The following is a 15,189-nucleotide window of genomic DNA, read 5'->3' as shown; positions in this document are numbered from 1 at the left end:
GGGCGGAGTCTAGATTGGGAAATGTGGGCGGGGCCTATGAGATCCCGGCCTCAGGGTGGACGCAGTGGTTCTGCACTGAGGCCCTCGTCATGGTGGCGCCCGTGTGGTACTTGGTAGCGGCGGCTCTGCTAGTCGGCTTTATCCTCTTCCTGACTCGCAGCCGGGGCCGGGCGGCATCAGGTAGGAGATGCCGCTGCACCAGGACTGGTGGTACCGGGTTTTCTGGCCTTCTGAGCCTTTGTGGACCGTCGCGCCGCGGCTCCTGCGCGTGCGCATCTGGGCGGGCGGAACGCATGGGCGGGCGGGACGCATGCGCGTCCGTGCGCTAGTCGTGTGCCGGGTGGCGCTTCCGCAGTGCCCTACCTGGAATCGGTGGCCGCGCCGCTACCCCTTTCTCTCGACTCCAAGCCAGAGTCTGGCCTCATCCCTCTCTTCACCCCCGGGAACTCCATACCTCCAAAGGCCTGAGGCCCTGGCCGGCGCACACTCCCATCCGTCACCGTCTGGGCCCTTTCCCTCTGCACCTGTTAGGGAGGCCGCAGAGGTTTTCCATTCCTCCCAGCCTGGCTCCAGAGCAGGTGCCAGGAAGGGGGCATCTGAATATTTTCTGCCTGCCCCCCACGAGCTGGAGAAGCGCGAGGCGGCTCCAGGAAATTCCTGAAGCTCTCTCCCTTCCCGCCAAGGAGAGGGCCCACTCTCCCTCCCCAATCCGCTCCCCGATCAGAAGGCCATGTCATTGGCCAGGGCACAGAACAGATACACCCATCCTCCCTCTTTCCCCCCATTTCTGGTCAGCGGGCGGGTTTGTGTATGTGTTTTCCTGCTCCCTGGGCCCACAAGCTACCTCTGAGCACCTGCGCGCTCCCAGGGGCGGGAGGGACACGCTGAGGGAAGGCGGAGAGCCAGCAGGTCTTCCCGGGGGAGGCTCGGCCACCGCCGGGAAGTGTACTCTCTGGCTGGGGAGCCAGATAAAACCACAGGTGGTGTTAGGCGAGAAATCAGTGGATTCCTGCAGGGGGTACTCGATGAGAGCTGGGGACATCAGGATAGGGGCCTCCTGACAGGCCAGCTGGAAAGGTGGAGCCGGGAGGGGAGAGGAGTATTCACACAGGCCCGAGGGAAGGGCTGAGCCCCCGCCTGGGACCAAGCTGTGGGCCTGGTGGAAAAGGCCTTGCCAGTCAGACTGAGAAGTCGGGGCCTTGTGCTGTGGGCAGCAGGCCGCTAAGCAGAGGAGGTGAGGCTTCCAGGCTGCCGCTCCTCCTGCCATGGGCCGGGCTGGGCTTATAGGCAGCATTGTCATTTCTGTCTTCCCTACAGCCGGCCAAGAGCCACTGCACAATGAGGAGCTGGCAGGAGCAGGCCGGGTGGCCCAGCCTGGGCCCCTGGAGCCTGAGGAGCCGAGAGCTGGAGGCAGGCCTCGGCGCCGGAGGGACCTGGGCAGCCGCCTACAGGCCCAGCGTCGAGCCCAGCGGGTGGCCTGGGCAGAAGCAGATGAGAATGAGGAGGAAGCTGTCATCCTAGGTGAGAGGGGCCCAGCCTGGTGGGGAGAGGGTTTGGGTTGGAGGGGGGGATAAAAGGGCCCCCAAAGCTAAGTGGGGGAGCAGGGTATGAAGCCTCAGGGTAGGAGGGACGTCTGGGAGCCACACGGTAGAGTAGGGGGGGACTTGGGACCTGGCATTTGTTCCACTGGGTCAACCCCCTCTTCCTTCATCTTGGCTCTCAGTGTCCAAGCAGAGGGCAAGGGTCTTCAGTTGGATTCAGAATGTTCCTCAATTCACCCCTTCTATCCTCGCACCCTTCCTGTTATGGGCACACTTATTCCCTGAGGATTTCACCCTAGAGGCAGAGTGCCTGGCCAAGAGTTTCTGCAGTTCCTGGAGTGGGGTCACCCACAACCCCAGGAAAACAGTTTAAAGATAGAGACATTCTGTTGACACAGAGGCCTCCATATCTCTGCTTCCAGGAGACCAGGAGAGCCCTCAGGATTGTCTTCTCCAGTACTTGGCAGCTGGCTTGAGCCTGAGGAGGGGGCGTCTGGGCCTTTCTCAGAAACTGGGGGCATTTGAGGCTTTTGCCTTGTACCTTTGGGGATTATCCCTTTAGCTCACGAAGAGGCCCTTTCTTTGCCATACCTTCTGGCTCAGACTTGGGTTCAGAGACCCTTGCTGCACAGGCATCAGTGGGTCTTTAACTTGCAGCTGGCCCTGAGGTAGTCATGGTGTTGGGACTGTCATTTCAGCCAGGGTTTGATGGGCAAAGGGATAATCCTGGCCAGGGACTAAGCCCAGAATCCTCAGCAACTCCTGACGATAGTGAGGAGGATTTCAGATTTGAGGCGGGATAAATTTCCTCATGGGACTTCCCTTCCCTGGGAGTTTGGCACCAGAGACAGAAGCCAGAGAACTCTGGAGTTCATTAGCCAGGATATTTAAGGTACATTAGGTGAGACCAGCATTCAGAAAGGTAAAAAACCCTCTCTGGGCTGGGCGCGGTGGCTCACACCTGTAATTCCAGCACTTTGGGAGGCCAAGGAGGGCGGATCACGAGGTCAGGAGATCGAGACCATCCTGGCTAACACGGTGAAACCCCGTCTCTACTAAAAATACAAAAAATTAGCCGGGCGTGATGGTGTGTGCCTGTAGTCCCAGCTACTCGGGAGGCTGAGGCAGGAGAATGCCATGAACCCGGGAGGTGGAGCTTGCAGTGAGCCGAGATCGCGCCACTGCACTCCAGCCTGGGCGACAGAGCGAGACTCCGTCTCCAAAAACAAATAAACAAACAAAAAAAACCCTCTCTGGGCCGGGCATGGTGGCTCATGCCTGTGATCCCAGCACTTTGGGAGGCCGAGGTGGGTGGATCACGAGGTCAGGAGATTGAGACCATCCTGGCTAACACGGTGAAACCCCGTCTCTACTAAAAATAAAAATAAAAAAATTAGGGGGGCATGGTGGCTGGTGCCTGTAGTTCCAGCTACTCGGAAGGCTGAGGCAGGAGAATGGCATGAACCCAGGAGGTGGTGCTTGCAGCGAGCCGAGATCGCGCCACTGCACTCCACCCTGGGCAACAGAGCGAGACTCCGTCTCAAAAAAGAAAAAGGAAAAAAAACAACCCTCTCTCCTAATGCCTCCCCTATGCTGTATTCTGGCTCATCAGCCACAGTACCTTAAATATCCAGGCAGCGCTATCTGTGACCCAGAGACACTTGCATATTTTAACCTGATACCTCCTTCTTTATGGCTATGCAATATCTAAAGTTCTCTTTTTTTTTTTTTTTTTTTTTTGAGACAGAGTCTTGCTCTGTCACCCAGGCTGGAGTGCAGTGGCGTGATCTCGGTTCACGCCACTCGGCAGCAGATCTCGGCAAGCTCTGCCTGCTGGGTTCATGCCATTCTCCTGCTTCAGCCTCCCTAGTAGCTGGGGCTACGGGTGGCCACCACCACACCTGGCTAATTTTTTTTTTTTTTTTTTGAGACAGAGTTTCGCTCTGTCGCCCAGGCTGGATGGAGTGCAGTGGCGCGATGTCCACTCACTGCAAGTTCCGCCTCCTGGGTTCACACCATTCCCCTGCCTCAACCTCCCGAGTAGCTGAGACTACAAGCACCCACCACCATGCCCGGCTAATTTTTTTTGTATTTTTTTTTCCCCTGAGACAGTGTCTCACTCTGTCGCCCAGGTTGGAGTGCAGTGGCGTGATCTCAGCTCACTGCAAGTTCCGGCTCCTGGGTTCACATCATTCTCCTGCCTCAGCCTCCTGAGTAGCTGGGACTACAGGTGCCTGCCACCACACCCAGCTAATTTTTTGTATTTTTAGTAGAGATGAGGTTTCACCATGTTAGCCAGGATGATCTCGATCTCCTGACCTCGTGATCCGCCCACCTTTGCCTCTCAAAGTTCTGGGATTACAGGCGTGAGCCACCGTGCCCAGCCCTTTTTTGTACTTTTAGTAGAGGTGGGGTTTCACCATGATTGCCAGGATGGTCTCAATCTCCTGACCTTGTGATCCACCCACCTCGGCCTCCCAAAGTGCTGGGATTACAGGCGTCAGCCACCGTGCCCGGCCTAAAGTTCTCATCTTTTCCCTTGCCCTATGGGCCCCTCACCGTTCTCCCATCCCTACATATTCATGCACACACACACACGCACTCATGGCAGATGCCTCTGGAGGGCAGAGCTGGGCTAGTGACATTTGCAGGTGGGTGGAAGGGGATCCCCCTATTAGGGGAGGGACGAGGGGTTGGGGATCCATCATCATCAGTCCTCTCTGGTCAGAACCTGAACTGTCTTTCTTTGACCATACCCAGCCCAGGAGGAGGAAGGTGTCGAGAAGCCAGCGGAAACTCACCTGTCAGGGAAAATTGGAGCTAAGAAACTGCGGAAGCTGGAGGAGAAACAAGCGCGAAAGGCCCAGCGTGAGGCAAGCCGGAGGGATGGGGTGCAGCTCTGGGAAGTGCGAAAGGGCCCTGCCTTCCTTTTTCCCTAAGGCAGACTCAGGGCTTCTTGCCTGCTGGGCTGGTGTTTGCTGCTTCCCTGGCTCTGTCTCCTGCCGCCTGGGTCTGTGCCCTGGCCCAGGCATTGCCTTCCCTAGTCTGTCTGGGCGGTGGGCACACTCTAGCCGGGGGTGAGGGATGTGCCCCTATGAAGACCTCTCTCCAGGCAGAGGAGGCTGAACGTGAGGAGCGGAAACGACTCGAGTCCCAGCGCGAAGCTGAGTGGAAGAAGGAGGAGGAGCGGCTTCGCCTGGAGGAGGAGCAGAAGGTGAGGCCAGCCCCTACCCTGACCTCTGACCCTTGACCAGGCAAGGCAGCCTTGCTTCTTATGCAGCTCCCTGGCACCTCCAACCTAGAAGGTGGGCCATAGACCTGGCACAAGGGCAGGTCCTGGTTTATTTGGTCCCTAGGCTCCACCACAGCCTAGAAAAGCCACTGCTGAAAAGCAGAGCCTGGAGTGGGGATTTTTGTGCACGTGACTATTGAACTTTCGGGGAGCATGTGAGGAACGCGAGGCGAGGAGGACAGCTGGGCAGAGAAAGCCAGGAGAGGAGGAGAAGATGGCAGAGAGGTGATGGGGGTCTGGATCCTGAAGGCCTTGAGGCTGTTAAAGATCATTGTAAGAGATGGTGGTTACATCGAGGGCCTGGCATACAGAAGGTGCTCAGGGAATGGGGTCCACTGCAGTAAAGGTGACTAATGAACATTTGTTTGCCAGATGCTTTCTTTGTTCTGAGAACCAGGTTTCCAAAAAAGAGAACACCATAAAGATGTGGGGTACATAGGGTTAGAGCCAGGGCTGCCCTAGCTGGGAAGACCTGTGACCTCTGACTGGCCTGTTGTCCCAGGATCCTGGATGGCAGGAAGCCTGGATGTGGGTGCTGTGGCTGATAAGCCAGAATACAGCATGGGGGAGGCATTAGCAGAGAGGGTTTTTTCCTTTCTCAATATTGGTCCTACTTAATGTACCTTAAATATCCTGGCTCTTCTCCCCTGTAACCAGTTTCCCTTATCCTTAACATCCTACCTCACTTTAATACCTTCCTCACAACTAATATTGACACATTATTGTTAACTAAACTCTAACATTATTCAGATTTTTCTTTATTGATTGATTAAGACAGGGTCTTGCTCCATTGCCCAGGCTGGAGTGCAATGGCACAATCTTGGCTCACTGCAACCTCTGCCTCCCAGCCTCAAGCAATCCTCCCACTTCAGTTCCCCGTCCCTGCGAGTAGCTGGGACTATAGGTGTGTACCACCATGCCTGGCTAATTTTGTATTTTTAGTAGAGATGGGGTTTCTCTATGTTGGTCAGGCTGGTCTCGAACTCCCAACCTCAGGTGATCCGCCCACCTCAGCCTCCCGAAGCGCTGGGATTACAGGCGTGAACCACTGCACCAGGCTTTTTTTTTTTTTTTTTTTTTTTTTGAGACAAAGTCCCTCTCTGTCTCCAGGCTGGAGTGCAGTGGCACGATCTTGGCTCACTGCAACCTCTGCCTCTTGGGTTCAAGTGACTCTCCTGCCTCAGTCTCCCGAGTAGGTGGGACTACAGGTGCACCACCACGCTCAGCTAATTTTTATATTTTTAGTAGAGAGAGGGTTTCACCATGTTGGCCAGTATGGTCTCAATCTCTTGACCTTGTGATCCTCCTGCCTTGGCTTCCCAAAGTGCTGGGATTACAGGCATGAACCACTGTGCGCGGCCTTTTTTTTTTTTTTTTAAGAGAGATGGAGTCTCACTCTCACCCAGGCTGGAGTGCTCACTGCAGCTTCAAACTCTTGGGCTCAAGCAATCCTCCTGCCTCAGCCTCCCTAGTAGCTGGGGCTATAGGTGTGCACCACTGTGCCCAGCTAAGACTCCTTGCTTTTGATGATCTTAACCTTTTTTTTTTTTTTTTTTTTTGAGATACAGTCTTGCTCTCAAGGCTGGAGTGCAGTGGCGCGATAGCTCACTGCAACTTCCACCTTCAGATTTCAAATGATTCTCCTGCTTCAGCCTCCCAAGTAGCTAGGATGACAGATGTGCACCACCACACCTGGCTAATTTTTGTATTTTTGGTAGAGGCGGGGTTTCACCGTATTGGCCAGGCTGGTCTTGAACTCTTGACCTCAGGTGATCCACCCACCTCAGCCTCCCAAAGTGCTGGGATTACATGTGTGAGCCACTGTGTCCAGCCTTAACAATTTTGAGGAGTCCTGGGCAAGTAATTTGTAGAAGGTCCCTTAATTTGAGTTTGGTTGATGTTTTTCTCATGGTTAGACTGGGGTTATGGATCTGACTGAAGAAGACAATAAGTGAAGTTCCATCTTCAATGCAACATACCAAGTATGCAAGTTATCCGCTTCACTTGTCCCTAATGTTGTTAACCTTGGTCGCCTGGCTGCGGTTTTGTTTGCCAGCTTTCTCCACTGTAATGTGACTGTTTTTTTCCCCTCTTCCCGTATTTCTTTGGAAAGAAGTCACTGTGCACAGCCCACACTTAAGGGTTGGGGAGTTAGTGTTCTTACATAAATTATTTGGAAATCTCTTACAGGAGATATGTCTCTCCTTCCCTATTCATTAAATATTCATGCAGTCTTTTTTTTTTTTTTTTTTTTTTTTTCTGAGATGGAGTCTCACTCTGTCATCCAGGCTGGAGTCCAATGGCGCAATCTGGGCTCACTGCAACCTCTGCTTCCCAGGTTCAAGCGATTCTGCTGCCTCAGCCTCTCGAGTAGCTGGGATTACAGGTGCCTACCACCACACCCAGCTAATTTTTGTATTTTTAGTAGAGACGAGGTTTCACCATGTTGGCCAGGATGGTCTTGAACTCCTGACCTCAGGTGATCCGCCTGCCTCAGCCTCCCAAAGTGGTGGGATTACCAGTGTGAGCCACCGTGCCCGACCAGCCATTTTTTTATATTTGTATAGACTCATGAGTATTTATTTTGTACTTTGTGTTATAATCCAGTAACGTGTTATTTATTACGTTGTTGAGATTGTTCCAGCTTTGACCATTGGGAGCCCTTTCAGTTGGCTCCTGTGTACCTTTAACACACACTCGTTTTGTTTTTTGAGCACTTAGTTTCTGGCACTGCAAGATGCCCCAGACTCATCTTGTATATTACTTGCCCCAGCTTTAGCTTTCTGGTTCTTGTTTTTGTTTTTGAGATGGAGTCTCGCTCTGTCCCCCAGGCTGGAGTGCAGTGGCACAGTCTCGGCTCACTGCAAGCTCTGCCTCCCAGGTTCACGCCATTCTCCTGCCTCAGCCTCCCGAGTAGCTGGGACTACAGGTGCCTGCCACCATGCCTGGCTAATTTTTTTTGTGTGTATTTTTTAGTGGAGACAGGGTTTCACCATGTTAGCCAGGATGGTCTTGATCTACTGACCTCGTGATCCGCCCGCCTTGGCCTCCCAAAGTGCTGGGATTACAGGCGTGAGCCACCACGCCCGGCTAGCTTTCCATTTAAAAACTTTTCTGAGTGCTCTGGAAAATGTGTTGGGTTGAGGGAGGCTGTTTTACCAGGCAGTAGTGGTGATGGAGCAACATAGACAGACCAGGGAGTTTTCTGGAAGTTAGAGAAAGAAGGGGTCAATAGGACCTCATTTCTGACCAGTTGGCTGTGTTAATTCACAGAGCCAGGGACCTAGGAGGAGGTCTAAACGTAGAAGAGTAGGTCCCAGGGTCTGTCTGCTGCCTGTGAGATGGCCCAGTAGCTGTGTCACATGGACCGTTGTGTGTTTGGGAGAAGAGATTCGGGTGGGGCTACAAGTGTGGTAGTCACTGGCAAGGAAGGGGTTGATGCTTTGGGCATGGGCGAGGTGGCCCAGAGAATGTGGAGGAGAGAGAAGAGGCAGGGCTGAATGATGAAGGAGGCGGGAAGAATGGCCCAAGGAGCAGGAGGAAATCCAGGAGAGGGTGGGATCTGGAAGCCAAGGGAGGAAAGAAGGATCACTGAGAGGACAGGCATATGAGACCTGAAGGTTGTACCTTGAGTTTGGTGAGTGGAGGGCATGGGTGAGACTGTTGCAGGAGTTGTTTCATAGAACTGGGAACACAGAAGCCAGACTGGAGTGGGCTGACTGGGTGAGTGGGTGGTGAGGAAATGCAGGGTTCACATTTGCTCATGAGGTTTGGACATGACGGGGTATGCTTGGTGAGTTACACAAGGAGAGGATGGGGCAGGTGATTGGAGGGTATTGTAGAGTGGGGTCATGGCAGGGTTTTCAACAGATTTTTGCTAAGATCCCCTGAGCACGGAGGGCGGGAGAAGGGGCTGAGCAGCATTTGTCCAGGTGATGATGAAACCAATGACAAGAGGGGCCTCGGCCCATTGTTCAGCTTGGGGGATGGAGAAATGGGGGTCTTGAAGGAGCTGTGTCTCTGAGAAAAGGCTGGGCTATATGCTCTGGTGTCCTGCAGGGGTAGCAGCAACCAGAACATGTGCCTGCCCTGTTCTGCCCCTGATACCTGACTTTTGCCTCCTATGTCCACAGGAGGAGGAGGAGAGGAAGGCCCGCGAGGAGCAGGCCCAGCGGGAGCATGAGGAGTACCTGAAACTGAAGGAGGCCTTTGTGGTGGAGGAGGAAGGCGTAGGAGAGACCATGACTGAGGAACAGGTGGGCCTGCTGCCCCTGGGAAGCCCCTCTCTGCACCCATCAGTGCAGCCTGTGCCAGACCCAAGGCTAGCCACCCCATCCCAGACGCCCCTGGCCGGGCAGTGAGAGGTGGGTGGGCATCAGTACCAGCAGGCTTTAGTGGCCAGAGGCCTTGTCCTCAGCAGAGGCTGGTGCCTCCGAAACTCTCACCCTGGAAGGCTCTGCTGCTTGTGTAGGCAAGCGGTATGTGCAGGTGGTTGGGCGGGCCCAAGGCAGGCTGCAGGCAGGCGGCCCTCAAGTGAGCAGGTGGTACTTGGGTGAATGGGTACAGAACCCTGTGGCCTTGCTAGGGGGTGCTCACCCTGATTTCTCTGCTTCTCTAGTCCCAGAGCTTCCTGACAGAGTTCATCAACTACATCAAGGTAAGAAGCCACTGAACAGAGCCTGAGTGTCAGCTCCCTGCCTGGCATGTGCAGGTTGGATGCCTCCAGTGGGGGCTGCAGGCAGTGCATTCAGGCTCATGCAGGAGTGGACAGGGGGGCCCAGAGGGGCAGAGCCGCAGGGTCCTGGCCAGGAGAGTTTCTCTCCCTCCAACCCCGAAGGTGGAGAAGGACCTGGGTCTGTGTGGGAGGCGCAAGCCTTTGATCACTTCCTCACACTCAGTTTTTGACAGTTTCCCTGCTCTTCAGACCCCACGCTCAGTGAGTCAGTGTGTTTTCAAGTCTCTTCACATGTGTTTTCTGTCAGTTCTGTCACACTGAGGCTCCACTGAGTTGAAACAAGCATCCTCTGCCACGTGCTCCTGACTGGGAACTTGGGTCTTTCAGGGGAAACAGGATGGTGTTTCCTTTGGAGTTTAGGGTGGGGCGGCAGTGTGTCCCCTTCTGTCCGCAGCCACTGCGCAGGCCGCCTCGATGCTGCTCCAGGTTGCATAAGCACATCCTACTTTGCTTTGCTGCTAAGCAACTTCTCTCCCACGAAGGATGCCATGAGGGGAGAGGTTTTCAAGTGCAACTCAGAGGTGCAGAGGCGGCTGAGGGAAGGAGTGCAGAGGGAGCGGGGGCGGTGGTGGGGGTGCTACTAGGGGCTGCCAAGGACCCAGGGCTTGCATAATCCTCCCGCCACCTCTCCTGAAAGAGAGCAGGGTTTAGACGCCTGCCAGCAGTGAGGGGCTGGGCTCACAGCCTTGAGTCTGGGGTTCCTAAGTGGGGGAAATGCTGGCAGCTTTGAGAGGGTCCTGTCTGCTCAGGCTGTGTGCACTCCCCTCTCATGGAGCCCTCTCTCTACCCTGGCACACTTGACTGGGGGCTGTGGCCGGGCAGGTTATCTCTCACACTTGCCTGCTGCTGTTTGGAACTTGTCCCCACCTACCCAGTAGGCAGTAAGATGGTCCTGAAGCCCCTCCCCAGGAAGCCTTCCCAGGTGGAATTAGAGGAGGGGGTCAGCTTCAACATCCCCCTTTACTCTGCAGAAACCAGAAGAAAGGTCCCCAGTTGTAGCCCTCACTTTTGGTGGCTCCCTGGAGGTAACTATTCTCTGGGAGTTCTCCAAACTCTTTCGGAGCTTAGAAGTTTTTCCAGCTTGTCCGGGCATGGTGGCTCACGCCTGCAATCCCAGCACTTTGAGAGGCCGAGGCGGGCAGATCACTTGAGGTCAGGAGTTTGAGACTAGCCTGGGCAACATGTTGAAACCCCATCTCTGCTAAAAATACAAAAATTAGCCAGGCATGGTGGTGCACACCTGTAGTCCCAGCTACTCAGGAGGCTGAGGCAGGAGAATCACTTGAACCCAGGAGGTGGAGGTTGCAGTGAGGCAAGATGGTGCCACTGCACTCCAGCCTGGGCGACAGAGTGAGACTCTGTCTCAAAAAAAAAAAAAAAAAAGAAAAAAGAAAAAAAGTTTTTCCAGCCTGTGCTGGCTAATTCTTCCAGAGCTGCTGTCTTGCAAGGAAAAGGAGGACTTCTGAAATTCAGTCTGTCTGCTTTCCTCCTTGCTCCAAGGGGATAGGCCTTTTTTGCCTTAAGATTTCAGAACTGGAGGAACATGCCCGCACCCAGCATCGTTTATGAGAGGTGTATAGTTCACTTGATCTTGTTCCATTCTCCTGTCTGACCATGGCTGGGCTCAGGCGATCTTCCTGCCTCTGCCTCCTGAGTAGCTGAGATTGCAGGTGCATGCCACCACACCTAGCTTGTTTTATCAAACGTGTTTTGGGCCGGGCGCGGTGGCTCACGCCTGTAATCCCAGCACTTTGGGAGGCCGAGGCGGGCGGATCACGAGGTCAGGAGATCAAGACCATCTTGGCTAACACGGTGAAACCCCGTCTCTACTAAAAATACAAAAAATTAGCCGGGCGAGGTGGCGGGCGCCTGTAGTCCCAGCTACTCGGGAGGCTGAGGCAGGAGAATGGCGTAAACCCCGGGGGGCGGAGCCTGCAGTGAGCTGAGATCGCGCCACTGCACTCCAGCCTGGGCGACAGAGTGAGACTCCGTCTCAAAAAAAAGAAAAAAAAAACCAAAAAAAACCCAAAAACGTGTTTTGGCCCCAGCAGCACCTCAGGCCAGGTCATTAGGGAGCACCTGGGGTGACTTCATGTTCTCGCACCACACTGTCACTGAGAGCCCACTGCATGATCCCTGTTTTGTAGGTAGAGGCCAGCTGACCACGTCACTTTGTCCTTGCCCATCCTGACCCAGCTGCCTCTCGCTTGCCTTCTTGCTTGTACATACGGCTTTGGCATTTCAAACAAGTCACATGCTATCTGCAGTCAGGGAGGTGTCACCATGTCAGTCCTCCCCCAGCTCATTTGCGGTGGAGGATTCACAGAAATGCAAAAGAACTGCCTTTTCTCAAGTCCTGTGCTGTGTGTTGGGGTAGTGGGGGCAGCTGCCTTTGTGGACACAGCGGTGGACACTTCGCTGCGCCCTTGGGAACTCAGGTTTCTACTGAGGGTATGAAGAAGCACTTGGAGCACGGAACGAGGCTGTGCTGGAAAGCACTCAGCGGTATTAGTGACAGTGATTTCAAGGGTGGGCTCAGTGCCTCAGATGGTATAAAGAGGATAGATAAAAAGTGTGGGTGTGTCAGGTTGTGGGGGACCAGGCCAGTGGGGTGGCAAGCGAAGGCAAGGCAGGAGTGGGCCCCCACAGCCTCTACTGAGAGACCTTGGCTTGCTCGGGCTTTTATCTGCTCTCCCTCTTGTCCATGTACTCACCTGTCTCACCAGCCGGACTGCGAGCTCCAGGGCGGGGGCTACGGCTTGTTCAGCATGTGTCCCTCATACCTTTTCAGGGCCTTGTTCTAGTAGGTCCTCAGCAAACATAAGTCCTGGTGACAGTTATTTAAAATAGCTTTTGGTGACTCTCACCGCCTCCTTCCTCCCTATGGTGCGTCCCCTTCAACTTGTCCATGATGTTAAAAAGAGATGGCTGGATGCAGAGGATGGTGGCAGCTGTGCTCTGATTTCCACTCATGCGTGTCTCGGAGTCCAGGACAGGGCCCATGAGGCAGGTGGTTGTTTTGGGTAGATTCCTTCCTCGCAAGAAGGGGAATGAGAGGGTTTATGATTGTGCGGGTCTCTGTCAATGGGTGGTTGTGAGTGTGTGTGTGTGTGTGTGTGTGTCAGGGGAGCAAGGCTGTCTGTCCTACAGGAGTGTGTACAGTGTTTGTCCAGCCACCGAGAACAGATCAGATCAGAATGCAAACCTGGAGGGTGCCCATGCTTAGAGGGATTTGCCCAAGCTCAGCCTCTCTCTCTTTTCCTCCTTCTTTTTGTAGCAGTCCAAGGTTGTGCTCTTGGAAGACCTGGCTTCCCAGGTGGGCCTACGCACTCAGGTAAGCCCTGGAACGTGGCCTGCTGTGTGCAGTGTGGCCAGGGGTCTGTGTGGCTAGCAGAGAGGACCTGCCCTAAAGACAGAGTCTTGATGCACCGTCTACCTTGTCCCCAACCAAGAGTGAGTAGTGCACAGAAGTCTCCTGGCACCCTGGGAATCCTGCATTTTTAATGGATGAACAGGCAGGAAAGAAAAAAAAAACCCAAACCCCATCACTCTGCCAGCCCCTGTGACCAAAGCAGCCCAAATCAGTTACCTTGACAACTCTCATGCACAGACTGCACCAGCCTATGTTGCAAACATCACTGCCCCGCTTCTAACAGGAAGAGATACTCTTTTGGGGGTCTTGCAGGGCCCAGGACCAGAGCCCCTTCTACCCAGGGCCCTTCCAAAGGCAAAGCACAGAGTCACATTTGGGCGTGGCATGAGAGGGAAATAAAGAGATTTGGCTGTAGTGGGAGGGAGGTTTCAGTGCTTTTTCTGGGGACATTGGTGCCTATCTCTATTCTGAGAATTGTTCTCCTCATAGGACACCATAAATCGCATCCAGGACCTGCTGGCTGAGGGGACTATAACAGGTGAGAGGATGAGAGCCAATCACTGCAGTCCTGGCCTTGGAGAGTGTCTAGCCACAGGGGCTGCAGGGATGTGCTGCAGAGGCAGGATGACCACCCAAGATGGGGGGAGGGGTGTGCAACGAGGGGCACTGAGTAGCTGGATGCAGTTACAAGGAGGACATGCCAGGGCCTGGAGGTGGCAGCAGTGGGAGAGGGCAGGCAGGGCAGCCTGATTCGACTCTCCTAGCAGGACTGGATGCGGCCAGGAAAGGCCAGGAAGGCAGGAGGCCAGAAGGGCCCTGAGCCAGCTGTGAAGGAGTAGGTGGGCATTCTCAGGCCAGGTGGGGAACGCCCAGGAGGCCTCAGCCCCACAACCTGCATGTCCCCACAGGTGTGATTGACGACCGGGGCAAGTTCATCTACATAACCCCAGAGGAACTGGCCGCCGTGGCCAACTTCATCCGACAGCGGGGCCGGGTGTCCATCGCCGAGCTTGCCCAAGCCAGCAACTCCCTCATCGCCTGGGGCCGGGAGCCCCCTGCCCAAGCCCCAGCCTGACCCCAGTCCTTCCCTCTTGGACTCAGAGTTGGTGTGGCCTACCTGGCTATACATCTTCATCCCTCCCCACCATCCTGGGGAAGTGATGGTGTGGCCAGGCAGTTATAGATTAAAGGCCTGTGAGTACTGCTGAGCTTGGTGTGGCTTGGTATGGCAGAAGGCCTGGCCTAGGATCCTAGATAAGCAGGTGAAATTGAGGCTTCAGAATATATCTGAGAGGCGGGGAGGGTCCCTTGGAAGCTGGTGAAGTCCTGTTCTTAGTATGAATCCATTCATTCAAGAAAATAGCCTGTTGCACATTTACTCTGTTCCTTTGTGCCCTGCAAGCCCTGCCCCCAAGACCTAGATAAGATCTTTCTCTTCTTTTGCCCCCACTCAAATTAGAAGAGGGGAGCCTCTTGGGCCACATCTCTGTTAACTGGGGAGGGGGGTCTCATGGGTATTTTTTAACAGATCAGGAGCCCTAAGTAGGGCTGAGAGCCAACGGGGAGAAGAATTAATGAGAAGCATCAAGGATAGAGTCCTAGGGAGCGTCAGCCTTTAAGAGGGAGGGCGGGGGGTCAGTGAAGGAGAGAGCCATTTGCAGGGCAGGTAGAAGGAAGGAGAGGACCTGCCTGAGCTGGCTATAATTGTGCAGCGGAGGGAGGGACATTGCTCATATGGGAAATCACATGAATTCAGCTCTACATCCTTGACAAAAAGTTTAAATGGTGTGGGTGATTCCACCCACTGGTGGATGTGAGAACCATATGCTCAGAAGTGGGTGGGATGGGAGGGAGGTGTGTACCTCCTGGAGGGTCGGTCACTCTGGTTCCTGTTGGCTGTTCATGGCGTGAGCATCCTGCTGTGCTGAGGGTGAGGCACGTGTTTAAATGTGTATTTATGCAAAGTGGTCCCTAAACATAAGCCCCCTACTTCCTCTGGTGCCTGATGGAGGAGGCAGCTTTCTGTTCCGGCCCAGGAGGAAACTCTCCCTGGATGGTGATGGGGAAACAGTACGTCAGGTTCCAGGGCAGAGCCTTCCTTAGGAGTTGCCAAGGGTGTTTTTGACTCATTGGGTGCCATAAGCATTGACTGTAGAACCTAAATTCCAAGAAAGGTATGACTCTGCTACTTCCATCAGCAACGGGTACTTGTCATCACCTGGAGCGTGAAGGGCCACATGTATTGTTT

General features: G+C 54.3%; 1 protein-coding gene across 1 annotated transcript; it reads left to right on the top strand.

The window, feature by feature from the left end:
- DDRGK1 (DDRGK domain containing 1) lies at nucleotides 1-14,149 on the top strand. Its single transcript, XM_003821304.6, has 9 exons — nucleotides 1-180; nucleotides 1,318-1,521; nucleotides 4,302-4,414; nucleotides 4,654-4,755; nucleotides 8,967-9,089; nucleotides 9,452-9,490; nucleotides 12,846-12,902; nucleotides 13,431-13,479; nucleotides 13,850-14,149. The coding sequence occupies exons 1-9, from the start codon at nucleotides 90-92 to the stop codon at nucleotides 14,014-14,016; spliced, it is 945 nt and encodes a 314-aa protein (XP_003821352.1). The 5' UTR covers nucleotides 1-89; the 3' UTR covers nucleotides 14,017-14,149.
- The last annotated feature ends 1,040 nt before the right edge of the window (nucleotides 14,150-15,189 follow it).

This window comes from Pan paniscus, chromosome 21, assembly GCF_029289425.2.
Source record: "Pan paniscus chromosome 21, NHGRI_mPanPan1-v2.0_pri, whole genome shotgun sequence".
Classification (NCBI taxonomy): domain Eukaryota; kingdom Metazoa; phylum Chordata; class Mammalia; order Primates; family Hominidae; genus Pan; species Pan paniscus.
The sequence above is the reverse complement of the archived record's forward strand: the minus strand, read 5'-3'. Positions and strand labels throughout refer to the sequence as shown.

Bases quoted from the DNA above. Each gene is read 5' to 3' on its own strand.
- DDRGK1 (XM_003821304.6), top strand. From the start codon at position 90: ATGGTGGCGCCCGTGTGGTACTTGGTAGCGGCGGCTCTGCTAGTCGGC. The intron at 181-1,317 runs GTAGGAGATGCC...TCTTCCCTACAG, and splicing joins CCGGGGCCGGGCGGCATCAG to CCGGCCAAGAGCCACTGCAC. The intron at 9,491-12,845 runs GTAAGAAGCCAC...TTCTTTTTGTAG, and splicing joins AGTTCATCAACTACATCAAG to CAGTCCAAGGTTGTGCTCTT.